Raw genomic sequence first — 12209 nt, 5'->3', positions numbered from 1 at the left:
CATCGGACGTAAGATGATTAAAGCGTCGAGCCGCGCATGGCGACGAAAATGAAGGACATGGGTGTGATACATGATGCGCAAAAGCACCTAGACGGCGTTTCGGGCGGGTTGAACTTTTTATGTCTAAAAGACTTGTACTACTGTTGCGAGACAGGGATTTCATGGGGTTCATAGGCCATGGGTTGCATTTGAGATGGCCCTAGAGCCACGGGCGAAGCATTCGTTGGATAGGCGTTAATGTGAGCGCTTAGTACATGTGTAGTAGTATCTATCAATGAGCGTCCAGTTTATGCAGCCTTCTCCTTGAGATTAGTGGTGTGATCATGGCGCGTTCTCGAGGCACATCGTGATGCGTCTGTTGGCGTTGGTGATCCGACGTCGGAGTCGACTCCAGGTGACACGCCACATCGTGGTGGCCTGGCGTCCTCAAACCTGACGAACTCACGAGCATCGCGGCTATGGTTGCGTAGGCCTTCGGGCGGACTATTTATGAACACGGACATGACGGAGTTAAAACGAGGAGGCATGGGCCGTCATCGCCGAATCCTTTTTCTCGGCATGGAAACTCTCCCGCCCGTATGGCTTCAACGGTTACGAAATCATCGCCGAATCCACAATCATGGCAAAAGCCTCCGCACCGCCCGAGTATCAGGCCCGCGCCGGCACCGGGCCGTTCGTGATGAACATCCGCATTCCGCAGACCACACGGCCCGGAAAGACACAGCCAGACCGGCGGCGGCCCCGTCCTCGACTGCGACCGCCGAAACACCACAAGTCAACGACCCGGGGGGGCTCTTTACGGCGATTCGGACCGGCTCAGGCCAATCCCGCAAACATAAATCCGGCCGGGGCCAAAGAGGAAAGCCCCGCGGCGCTTTCTAATTCCGACTCGGAACCAATCCGCTTCCCACGGTGTCCATTCCGGAATCGCCGCGGCACAGATCGGGCGCTGGTGTTTGCCCCCTTGGGGGGTCCGTGACCGCGCGCCATCGAAGGTGTGTGTGGTGGGTGGAGTCTCCCGCGCGGTTATGGAGCGATGGGCCTCGGCTTATTCATCTACTAGTCATCGGCTGGCGTGCTACCTGTCTGCCAGAGGATGTCGCGCGCGCGCGCAGAGAGAGTCACTGTCGAGAAGGATTCGATGAGTCGCGCGGCCGATTACATTATCCTTTCGTCTTTTCACCGCATGCATTCTGCGAGGCTGTCGGGATGCAATATGTAAGCGGATTTGAAAGCTGAAGGGTTTCCGAGCCGCGCGCTCGGTGAAGACATCGTAGGCGCAGGATCAATCCGCCTGTCCTCTGACTCCTTCTTCCCTGGATGATTCACCGCCCGCCCGCGAAACCCATCTTTCGATGATCGTAAGGGACTCCCCCGATCTCCTAAGCAACCACGACCATCGCCATGTGGATTTGGGTTCTCACTGCAGCGGGGCAACGACGCAGCGCTCCTCCGGACTAAGAGGACCAGGTCCGGCAACGATACCCGCAGGGTCTGCCATCGGGAGTGGCGCTGGGGAGGTTGATCTTGGGACACGAGCTTGACTGGGACGGCTGATTGATGGATGACTGAAGGGTGGTTTTGCGGTGGTTGGCTCTTCTCACCGCCCTGGTTGCTCGGGAGGAGGGGCAGGCAGGCTGGAGGGCGCGCAGTTCTAGAATTTTCGTCGTTGGTCGCTTTCGCAATCCCGCGCGGCCGCTTCGCTGCGTGTTTGCATGCATAATGTCCAGGTTGGGATCTTTTCCCGAATTTTGCGATACTACCGGATCAAGATTGATGTTCAACAATTGAATTGGTAGACAGTAACAGCATGCTGTGTCTGCCGGCGTAAGTTGGCAATAACCGCTGGCCGTCTCTAAAAGTCAATGGAAGGCAATCGCTCAACAGTCAACAGCCCCCGAAAACGAGGTGTACCCCGCCAAAGGGATGATGTCAACTGCGCTTCCCTCCGCTTTGCCATCGCCACCTTTCCCAGACGGGCCAAGCGGCAGGAACCAAGCAGGGATGATTCTTCAGCGCCGCAGTCGAGAGAGAAGAAAAAACTCCGCATGACAATTTGTTTGACAAGGTAGGGGGGTGTTGCCGCCAGAAGCACGTTATCGATTCCATTTCCTTCGCGGCGGCCGAGCGAGGCCCCCAGAGTTTGAGAGTCGCAGGTCCCCCAGGATCCTAGGCTCTCTGCTTGCTGCTGTCTTGGTAATCTCGTCCCTGATTACCACACCATTTGCTCAGCGGCCGGCCCTGCGTCAAGCGCCCAGTCACGAATCACGATGGAGCCGCCGTCTGATGATCGGGACGCCTGAAGGCCCGGATGGAGCCAAGTTTTGGGCAAGGTCCCGCGGCTGGCGGGCGGGTTGTTGGAGCTCTCATGCTGGTCCGTTGCTTGCTCTCGTTGCTGCGCTGTTCGAATGTGGGGGTTGGGTTTCCAACGGATTCTGAGACGGCAAGGCAAGGTGGTAGCTCATCCCGTTGCCTCGCAGCAGTATATAACCATCCAGACCTGCTGCTCTCGTCCACAGGGGAAAGAAGGAAGCCATGAACTCCATCACTCGAATCGCATTCCAGACAACACGCAGACTCGCTCCACTCTTCACAACCACCACAAACAAACCGTCACTCAGACACTTCACAACCACCCCCCGAAACCTCAAAATGTCCGGCAACGCCAACGTCATCCTCGACGCCATCAAGGCCCGTCGCACCTACTACCCCCTCTCCAAGGACCTCCCCATCTCCAAGGAGCGCATCGACGAGATCGTCAAGACGGCCCTCGCCCACGTCCCCTCCTCCTTCAATTCCCAGTCCAACCGCGTCGTCGTCCTCCACGGCGCCGAGCACGAGAAGTTCTGGGACATCGCCACCGGCGTCCTCAAGGCCATCGTCCCCGCCGACCAGTGGGAGGGCACCGCCGGCAAGATGGCCATGTTCAAGGGCGCCGCCGGCTCCGTCCTCTTCTTCGAGGACCAGGACGTCGTCAACGGCATGCAGGAGAAGTTCCAGCTCTACGCCGACCGCTTCCCCGTCTGGGCCAACCAGTCCGACGCCATGCTCCAGTTCACCCTCTGGACCGCCCTCGAGGCCGAGGGCCTCGGCGCCAACCTCCAGCACTACAACCCCCTCGTCGACCAGCAGGTCGCCGCCGAGTGGAAGGTCCCGGCCTCCTGGAAGCTCAACGCCCAGCTCGTCTTCGGCGGCAAGACCGGCGACGCCGGCCCCAAGGACTTCAAGCCCATCGAGGAGATCTTCAAGTCCTACAGCTCTTAGACGGTGGTGCATAGAGGTGTAGATGGGGTGTTGATACATACCAGCATTTAGCGGAGTTTACTACAGCGGACCCCCCAATCGGGTCGTATAGAATAGCGCGATTAATGAATTTACGCATTGAATGATTTCAACCTTTTTTTTCTCGGGATGCACAAGCACGGTGACGACCAATGATTGGGAATTGTGGCTGAAATAAAGATCTGACATCCGTTTTTGGCAGTTCAACGCTTGGCGCGACAGACTCAGCGCCAAGTCATAGATTTCATACAGCTAATTAGATCAACGTTGTATCATTCGACTCTGTCTGTCGATTATATGTGTACATGGCATGTGTCTTCCGAGACATTTTTATTCTTCGTCAATGTATCCCAACGCCTGGCCCATCTTGACCGTTTGGCCCTTTTCGACGGCCCATCTCCAGCCGGTGTGGTCCTCCGCCGTCTTGCTCTCCGTAGGCGCCTCAAACACCAGCACAATCGTGCTGCCGAGCTGGAAACCACCCATCTCCTCTCCCCTGCGCAGCGCGTGGCCGCCGAGAACCCTGCTCGCTGATGCGTAGGTGGCCTCGGCGAAGCCAGAGTACGGCTCGCCGCGCTGCGCAGCCTCCTCCGCGGCGCGGTCGGCCGCCGTGTCGGTGGTCAGGCTGTTGGTGCGCAGCTCGCGATCAAAGTTGATCTTGATGGAGCCGACGTTGGTGGCGCCGACGGGGACGTAGCTGAAGAAACCGTAGCGCCAGCGGCCGAGGAGGACGACGCGCTCGTTGAGTGTGAAGAGACCGGGGAGGGTGCGCTGGAGGTAGGGCGAGACGCTGTAGAGCTCGCCGGCGAAGTGGCGACGGCGCTCGACGACCCAGTTCGTGGGGGAGTGGAAGCGGTGGTAGTCTCCGGGGGCGAGGTAGATGACGGCGTAGTAGAGAGAGGTCTTGTTCTCGGGAGAGATCACATCGTACCACGGCTTCTCGCCCAGGGCGAGGTCGGCGCGGACTTCGGACTCGGCAGAGGGTGACGGGGGTCCCGCGGCTTCGTCCTTGAGAGAGCCCGCCTTCTTGGCCATTGCTGCGCCAGAGAACAGGCTGGGAACCGTGTACGAGATGCCATTGACGCGGGCGAACTCCTCGTCCGTCTTGACCACTTCTTCGTCGGGTGAGATGTCCTTGTCGGTGATCCTAGCGGCTTCGGCCTCCTGCGGTGTAGACCAGCCGCTGGCGATGCTGGACGTAGGAGTGTTCTTTCCGAGGAGCGCGTCGACGCTGTATGTCATGCCCTTGACCTGCTCAATGTCACCGCCCTGGATCTGGCCGAACTGCAGGATCTTGCCATCGGACGGGGAGAGCAGCGCGTGAGGGTTCGGGTCGAGGGGTCGGGCACCGGGCTTGAGTTGACGGTAGAAGAAGGAGGCGAGATTCGGGTATACGTGCAGATCGGGCTCGGCGACTTCGTTCAAGCTGTCGAGGTTAGCAGCGTCTCCGGGGACGCGATGGTGTGACCTACTTGACACCGAAAACCCATGAGTAGAGCTTAAAACCGGGAATGCGTAGGTAGTAGGGGATAGTCAATTCGTTGAACCGACCCCAGAGTCTCGAGATGGCCTTCAGGGGGAGAGTAGACATGACCTGGACCTGCCACGGTCCGTCTGGCCTGATCTTTGCGCGCTTCTTGGGGGCCGCATCCTGGACCTCGGACCTCTCCTGGCTCTCTCGGTCGCGCGACGAGACCTTGTAGAACTGGACGAGGCCCAGGAAGCCGATACCGACCCCCACGGGGATCTGGTACCACTGCACCTTGGAGTTCTTGAGGGCGTGCCTCAAGCGGGAGGAGAAGCGCGGGCGGTGTTGCGACTGCTGGGAGAAGAATCGGGTCGAGGAGAAGGGCCCGTGGAGGAGGTGGGCCCGTAGCTGGCTCTGTCGAGCGTACAGCGTGGCCATGATGCGTTTGAAAGACCTCAATCGGTGGTGAGGAATCCGAACCGCGAGCTCTGCCGGGTTTGCGGGGGGCGACAATTGCTGCGTCGGCGGCGAGGTCGTTTTTTGCGATGAGAACTTGCAGGTTGAGCTTTAGCTGTGGCATGACGCAGCGAGAACCATGTGAACGCGCTAGTCTGTTTTGGGACACACGACTTACAACTTCAACCACTACGACCTTTCCGAGTATATGAGCAATATTGAGACATCAAGTTTATATCTTGCGTTTCGATGAAAGACTAAACTTGTTTCTCCCTCTCGGACTTCTTACTCTAGGGAGAGCCTCACAGAGATGGCAAAACGAGAGCAGCTCCCTATTCTCATTCACACACAATTTGAATCAGTACCTATACTCCGAAGTGCAGACATTTGCCTCTTTTCATAAGTGAGCAAGCATCGAGAAATAACTGAAGAACAGCCCGATAAAACCTGCAGATATCTTGCTCGCCTGTTACCTTACGACATTCACCTGGAACAAAGCCCACTTCCCTCTTCCGAGGTAGGTAAGGTAGATAACCTCCAAAGTCTCCAGGCAGTTAACCAACCTCTCTCTCAATTTTTCGAAAAGACCTTAAGCACATAAAAAAGAAATCAGCAGGTGCCATTCAGTCAGCAACTTCCCTCTTTAGCTTTCTGACCACCTCAGGTAAGGTACCTTAAGGTACCTACCTAATTACCTACCTAATTACCTACCTAATTACCTACCTACCTACCTTAGGCACCTCGCCGATTTCACAACACCCATCCATCAACCACCTTTCTCAACCCTCAACCCCTCCTATTCATCGCAGAGTTTTCTGACAGTTACCTCATTCAAATCGTCATAGCGTCAATTACCTCGCAATCGAGATAAATTACAGATATACTCGCGAACAACAGGCCTTACGACCAACGCGGCCGCACCTGCCCAGTATGACCACAAAATCCTTGCCTTCCCTCTCACCGAAGGCCGACAGTCGTCTCTATGAGACTGATTCTTGGCTCCAGGAAGTTTATGACGGTTGCATCACAGTTCTGCCTGCTCAGCCATCAACATTGCGCATCGACTCCAGTCACTCGAGGCTGGGCAATATCGATCAGCTACCCCCGGAGCTTCAACTCCTCATCATCGAGCAGCTCGACTTCCGGAGTCTCTCCCGCCTGATGCGCACTTCAAGAAAGGGGAAGACTATAGTAGAGGGCTTAGCTGCATTTATCGACATGATCGAACACGCCCCCGAAGTCTTGACAGCTCTCGGAAAGACCAACATCATCAGTCACCATTCCGCAGCGTCTCTTCGACAAGTGCTTCGGTCGCAGAAGTGTGCCTCTTGTTTCGATTTCGGGCCACTACTATTCCTACCAACCTGCGAGCGCATTTGCCCCACGTGTGTCTTATACAATGACGCATTTTGGATGACGACACCGAGTCTCGCGAAAGAGTGCTTCTCCTTGAGCGACGACCAGCTCGGCACCATCCCCATCATGCGAGTGATTCCGGGAGCGTACGGATTTTGGGAATATCACTGTAACTTGGGGCCGATCAACCGCCTTGTAAGTGCGAAACAAGTGAAGCAACTCGGGCTTGAGATTCATGGATCAGAGGAGGCGTTGGCATTGTTGAAGCCTGCACCCCCTCCTTTCGTCGACATATCTTATATATTCACAGGAGATCCTGTGACGTCGACAGAGGAAGCCGAAGCCGACTCCTACTTCGAAAGATGTAGTCGCCACGACTTCATTCAGAGAATCCATTCCATGAAGTTGGAGCCCCCCGGTCGGCGTCTGAGCTCTGCGGGGGCAGACTACGACTCAGGAGACTATTTCCTAGGCACTGCAGTCTGCAAGTTCCCATCTCTCTCAAACTCTGGCCCAGATTTCGGCTACGCTTGCGGCAGCTGCTGGACATTCTCCGAAGAGTTTTGGAAGCTTCCTAACTGGAGGCAACTGATTCCAGACAGTCTCAAAGAATTCAGTAAGAATGAGGTCTGGCACCATTACCAAAATGCCTCCAACGTGGTACACTCTGAAGCTGAGTATTCAGAGCATCTTGAGAAGTGCCCCGGTGTGCCTTTCCAGCTTGCCCAATTGGAAAAAGCAGACGAGAAACTCAGGAGTGAGAACATCACAGCAAACGACAATTACCGAGATAGCGAGGACGGAGACGACGAGTCGACTGCGAGCGGTGGTTCGGAATCCCAAGAGTCCACGAGCAATGACGTTTCGGAAGAGGAAGATTAAGCGAAGAAGCGAGACCGAAATCAACAGCAGCATGGAGTTACATTGACGATGACGAATGGAGCGAGGTCGATATGCGAAGACATGATGAGCGGCGGCGTATGGCGACAGGCCATGGGAACGGGGACGACTACGAATCGGAATATTGGAAGGGGATGACGAAAGTAAGGAAGGAATTCGGATGAGAATTCAATAGACTGCCAGTGTGTTTTGGAGAAAGGCTTCACGAGACAGAGAGCCTTAGATCTGCGCAGCACAATTCATAGACATCAAATTGATTTCAGCAAGAGAAGTGCATGATTGGCTTGGACGATGAGATGCATCCCATCAGGCTTACATAATCCAGCTGTCACCTTCCGTCCAATTGGGACAGCGTGCATGGATCGGGCTTCCCGGCGCCCAGGGACCGGGTACGTACCCCGTTTTAGTGAGGCCAGCGGGTCTCCGTACCTGAGCTAGGTACGTTACCGATACTGTCTGCAGTCGGAGGGCAACACATGTCCTAAAATTCCAATACCAACGGCGGTGACATGAGCATCGTGTCCTCGCGCGCAACCACCACCAGACACCTCCCGCACATTTCGGCGGTCACTCGACGAAGCTGCCAACCTGCGCTTTGCGTGGCATGACCGATAGGCCGTAATTATGGCCTCTGAAGCCCCGTCTTCGACCGCGCTGCCTGCGCCAGAGGCCCCTTCCGACCACCTGTCCGTAAATCTGCAGGTGCTGTCGCCATCGACTGCCGCGAGCTCCAGCCGGCCTCTCGTCTTCCCCGGTCTCTCCGCCTCGACCACGGTTCGCCAGCTGAAAGAGAAGATCCGTCAGTCGCTGCCTCTCAAGCCGACCGATGCTCAGCAACGATTGATCTACAGGGGACGGCCCCTGCAGCAGGACGGGGACACTCTGTTGAACGTCATCGGAGAGGAAGTCGTAAGCTGCCCGCCCTGCTGACATCGCGCAACGCTGACCGATCAGATTCGCAACACCGACCAGCAGACTATTCATCTCGTTCTCCGAGACGTCGCGGAAACGCACCGCTCGACGACACCGACACCGGCGCTCGCTCGCGGCTCGAGCCCGGCGCCGCCGATCGCCCAGTTCCACGTTCCCGTTAACGCCGGCGGTCAACCTCACCACGCGCACCACCATGGAAGCCAGCCTACGGCCGCGGCCTTTACCAGGAGAACTCCCTTGAACCCGACCTCGAATCCTCTGCCGTTCCCGACGCCGTCCCAGATACCCTCGAACCTGACGCCGCAGCAGATTCAGCAGATGCAGGCGCAGCAGCACCAGAGCATGGCGGCGTGGATGAATGGAATACATCGTGAGGCCATGAATAGAGCTATGGCCAGCCAGCAAATCAACCAAAATCAGTCTATGAGGGCGTCTCTGGGTCTGCATGGCATTGGTGATCCCAACGCGCCCGCGAATCCCGCAGACCCCACACGCGGCCGGGTCAGTCCTGCGAACCCGGATGCGCACACGTATGTTAGGGAGGGCGTGATGCCGAACGGGCAGCCATACCGTGTGACGGTCAACGAGACTGTTATCGGCGGCTCGTTGAATGTTCACGGCCAGGGTGGTACCGCGCCGCTGTCGGCCTCGGAGGTGCACAACATACTCCGAGGCGCCGATGCTGGTCAAGCAACTCTGGCCATGACCAACGCCATGCGACGGAGCGCCTCGAACACCTCTCTCGCCAATGGCTCAGTCGGCGTGACGACGCCCTACTACCCTACGCCGGGATCTAGGGCAAGCAGCCGGCGTGCTACGCCCGATCCCACCGCACGTTCAGTCAGCGGCGGCAGCGGACACTCGGCTTCTATGCAGCGGCAATCGCCGAGCGGCCCGGAGGTTTACATCTTGAACTCGCCGCAAGGACCCCGGGCTATCCTCATGAACAACAATTCAGAAACATACTACACACCAACCGTTAGACACCAGCCTCTTCCCTTCTACAATCCGGCACAAGCTACTACCGGTTTGAGGAGACGGACCCAGTGGGTTCCTTTCCCAAACCCGGCAGTACCCCAAGATGAGCAGCAGCCGGCCCAACCAGCCGAGCCTGCTCAGGCACAACCTCAACCAGAGGTTCAGCCGCAGGGACAACCTCCTATCGCGGCTGTACCAGCCCACCCAAACAACCCCGGCATTGCTCCATTGATTGCGCAAGTGTGGCCTCACTTCTGGTTGATTGTTAGGCTCGGGCTGTTCGTGTGGTGGTTCACTTCGCCCAACGCCAGCTGGTCTAGGTGGTTTGCAGTGGTGTTCATTGCCCTCAGCATCTTCGTCTTGAACACGGGTCTGCTGAACGGCTTTTTCGACCAAGCCGTGGGACCGGTCAGACGTCATATGGAGAATCTGATCCCCTTGGCTGCGCCGAACAACCCCAATGAGCCAGTGCGGCCCCGGCAAGGACAGGATGTCATCGGAGCAAACGGACAGCCCGACCCGGCACGCGCTGCGGCCAGACTGGTGGATCAACGCAGACATGACAATGGCAACTGGTTGATGGATCAGGTGCGTCGGCTTGAAAGGGCCGGCCTTCTCTTCCTCGCCAGTATCGCGCCTGGCGTCGCGGAGCGCCACATCGCTCATCTCGAGGCCGAGGCCCGCGCCGAGCGCCAGAGACGAGAAGAGGCAGAGGCTGCCGCCGCAGCCGCCGCTGCGGAGGCAGCGAATGCCCAGAACACGGAGAACCAAAACGAGGAGACGACTGAGACGGGAGGAAACGACTCCGAGAACCAGACACAGGAAACCCAGGGAGAGCAGCCAAGGGAGGAGCAGCAGCAACAGCATCAGCCGTTGGTGGCGATTTGAGAATGAGACGAGTATCGTTGTAAAATACAGATTACCCAGTGGACGCCGTGGAGGCGTCCCTTTCGCATGGAGTCGGGTGTAGAGCGTTGGTTGGCATCGCGGGAATCAACACAAGCATCTTTGTAGATCATCAACTTCTTCTTTGTTAGCCACTTCTCCCCCTCGTGTGACTCGCCCTTTGCACCCACGTCCCTGAAGTGAACTCTCAACCACGACATCATATCTCCGCCCCCCTCATCCACCACCTTGGACCGCTTAGTCGTGATGCTTAGTCGTGAAGCCCTCAACACGACAACCCAGCCCTCCTCCCACAAACCCTATAAATACCCCTCCATCTTCCCGCTGACCTCCCAAAAACTTCTTCTTCTTTTCTTCACCAAGCCAAACCCGAGCCTGGTGCTGGTTTTCACGGGGAGACTTGCCAACTCTCTTGATCCTCCTGCCTGGGGGACGTCGGCAGGCTGGCCTTGGGGCTGGATCCCAAGGGGAATCACAGGCTTACAATTTTTTGAAACCGTGGTGAGAGAAAAGGAGAAAACTTATCCTTTTTAATTTTTGGAACCCTTGATGAGCGCACTTTTTTCTGTGTGTGTTTCGTCTTCTTCTGTTTTTTTTTCATTGTATTCTTGGCCTGTGTGCTGGGGTATGAAGAGGAAGAATGGTTGTGATGATGGGTGGTGATATGGGCGATGAGGGATGATGAGGGATGACGATGTATGTGTTGAACCGCGACGACTGCCAGCGGAGCTATGCCCAGTTTACGTCTTGTGATCATAAATGAGTTCATTCACAGGGAAAAAAATCGTTCTAGCTAACGCAAAAAAAAAATAAAGGCCGGAAAACATTGGTTTAATGTCCAGCGCCTCCTTCGTGAACACCGCTTCCCTATCCCTTCAGCGCACTGAAGTTCTCGTGAGGCAATTGAAAACTGAAGAAGCCCCTACCTGACCGAACGTAGCGAGGAAGACACTCTAGGCACCAGTCAGCATTCAATCGTCCTTTTCTCGAGTAAAGGTAGACTCACTTACCGTTCATCGCGTATTTCGCCGGGAGCGCGTTCTCTGGCGTCGCTCAACCTCTACCTCATCGGCCCGGCTCTTCTTGTAGGTTGGCCTGTCACCGTGCTCGGATTCCGAATCGGCCATCCCGGGTTGGCGCGGGCGGGGGGTTCTAAAAGCGGTACCGCTTCTGCGGCTGGTGCTGTTTGTTGCGGCCGACTCAGCGGGAGCAGCCTCGACGGGAGCAGGCTCAACCGGGGCGGGCTCAACGGGGGCGGGCTCGGCGGGAGCAGGCTGAGAGGGAGCACCACCAGCATGCTCTTCCGTCTTCGCCTTGTCCGGGCCGTTATCGTTGCGGGGCTTGGGGCGGCGGCCGCAAGTGCCATCGAAGATGACTGGATTCGTTCTCCAGACCGTCTCGGGAGGCGAAGAGACCTGAGCCTCCGCCTGCTGCTCCTCCTGCGCCTGATCGGCAACGGGCCTATGCTGGGTATATTTACAAGCCGAGCCTCTGCTTGTACACACATACCCGTTCAACTCGGCAGGACACGGCCGGTCAAAGTACTCGGCCTTCCATTCCTCGTGGGAGTAAGGGCACCGGTCTTCTAGAGTGCACCTTCCCTCCCTGTCCAGAGTCGGACACCTCAGCCGCTTGAGGTCGACGGAGGGAGGCGGGCCGGAACCGTGGATTTGCGAACAAAACTGGCCGTTCGGGCAGGCGCCTCTGAGCCAGTTCAGGCAGTAATAGAGGCCTCCGGGTCCCTCATGCCGGAACCTGCATTGTCGTTCGTTGCACTTATACAACACCCAATGTCTGCAGATCGGACGTGTTTCCACGTAGTAATAGCCTGCCTGTTGCATTGTAGCCGCACCGTTGTGAGAGGATTCTCCAAGGGAATACAGGAAAGAAGATGTTAAAGAAGTTCGGCGATTGCGTATGTCTTAATCGA

The 12209-nt window shown here is 56.9% G+C and overlaps 5 protein-coding genes across 5 annotated transcripts; 3 read left to right on the top strand and 2 right to left on the bottom strand.

Annotated features, from left to right (window-relative positions):
* Positions 1-2652: 2652 nt before the first annotated feature.
* Positions 2653-3264, top strand: CkaCkLH20_11696 (nitroreductase; the record flags this gene model as incomplete). The annotated part of the gene is made up of 1 exon (XM_038894410.1): positions 2653-3264. The coding sequence occupies one exon, from the start codon at positions 2653-2655 to the stop codon at positions 3262-3264; it is 612 nt and encodes a 203-aa protein (XP_038740258.1).
* Positions 3265-3612: 348 nt separating this feature from the next.
* On the bottom strand, positions 3613-5188 carry CkaCkLH20_11695 (phosphatidylserine decarboxylase; the record flags this gene model as incomplete). Its single annotated transcript, XM_038894409.1, has 2 exons — positions 3613-4708; positions 4755-5188. The coding sequence occupies 2 exons, from the start codon at positions 5186-5188 to the stop codon at positions 3613-3615; spliced, it is 1530 nt and encodes a 509-aa protein (XP_038740257.1).
* Positions 5189-6136: 948 nt separating this feature from the next.
* Positions 6137-7444, top strand: CkaCkLH20_11694 (uncharacterized protein; the record flags this gene model as incomplete). The annotated part of the gene is made up of 1 exon (XM_038894408.1): positions 6137-7444. One exon carries the CDS (start codon positions 6137-6139, stop codon positions 7442-7444), a length of 1308 nt encoding a protein of 435 aa, XP_038740256.1.
* Positions 7445-8086: 642 nt separating this feature from the next.
* On the top strand, positions 8087-10261 carry CkaCkLH20_11693 (ubiquitin family protein; the record flags this gene model as incomplete). Its single annotated transcript, XM_038894407.1, has 2 exons — positions 8087-8371; positions 8417-10261. The coding sequence occupies 2 exons, from the start codon at positions 8087-8089 to the stop codon at positions 10259-10261; spliced, it is 2130 nt and encodes a 709-aa protein (XP_038740255.1).
* A 1031-nt stretch (positions 10262-11292) lies between these two features.
* Positions 11293-11997, bottom strand: CkaCkLH20_11692 (uncharacterized protein; the record flags this gene model as incomplete). Its single annotated transcript, XM_038894406.1, has 2 exons — positions 11293-11740; positions 11789-11997. The coding sequence occupies 2 exons, from the start codon at positions 11995-11997 to the stop codon at positions 11293-11295; spliced, it is 657 nt and encodes a 218-aa protein (XP_038740254.1).
* Positions 11998-12209: the final 212 nt, after the last annotated feature.

Source organism: Colletotrichum karsti, assembly GCF_011947395.1.
Source record: "Colletotrichum karsti strain CkLH20 chromosome Unknown Scaffold50, whole genome shotgun sequence".
Classification (NCBI taxonomy): domain Eukaryota; kingdom Fungi; phylum Ascomycota; class Sordariomycetes; order Glomerellales; family Glomerellaceae; genus Colletotrichum; species Colletotrichum karsti.
This window is presented reverse-complemented; position numbering and strand designations above follow the sequence as displayed.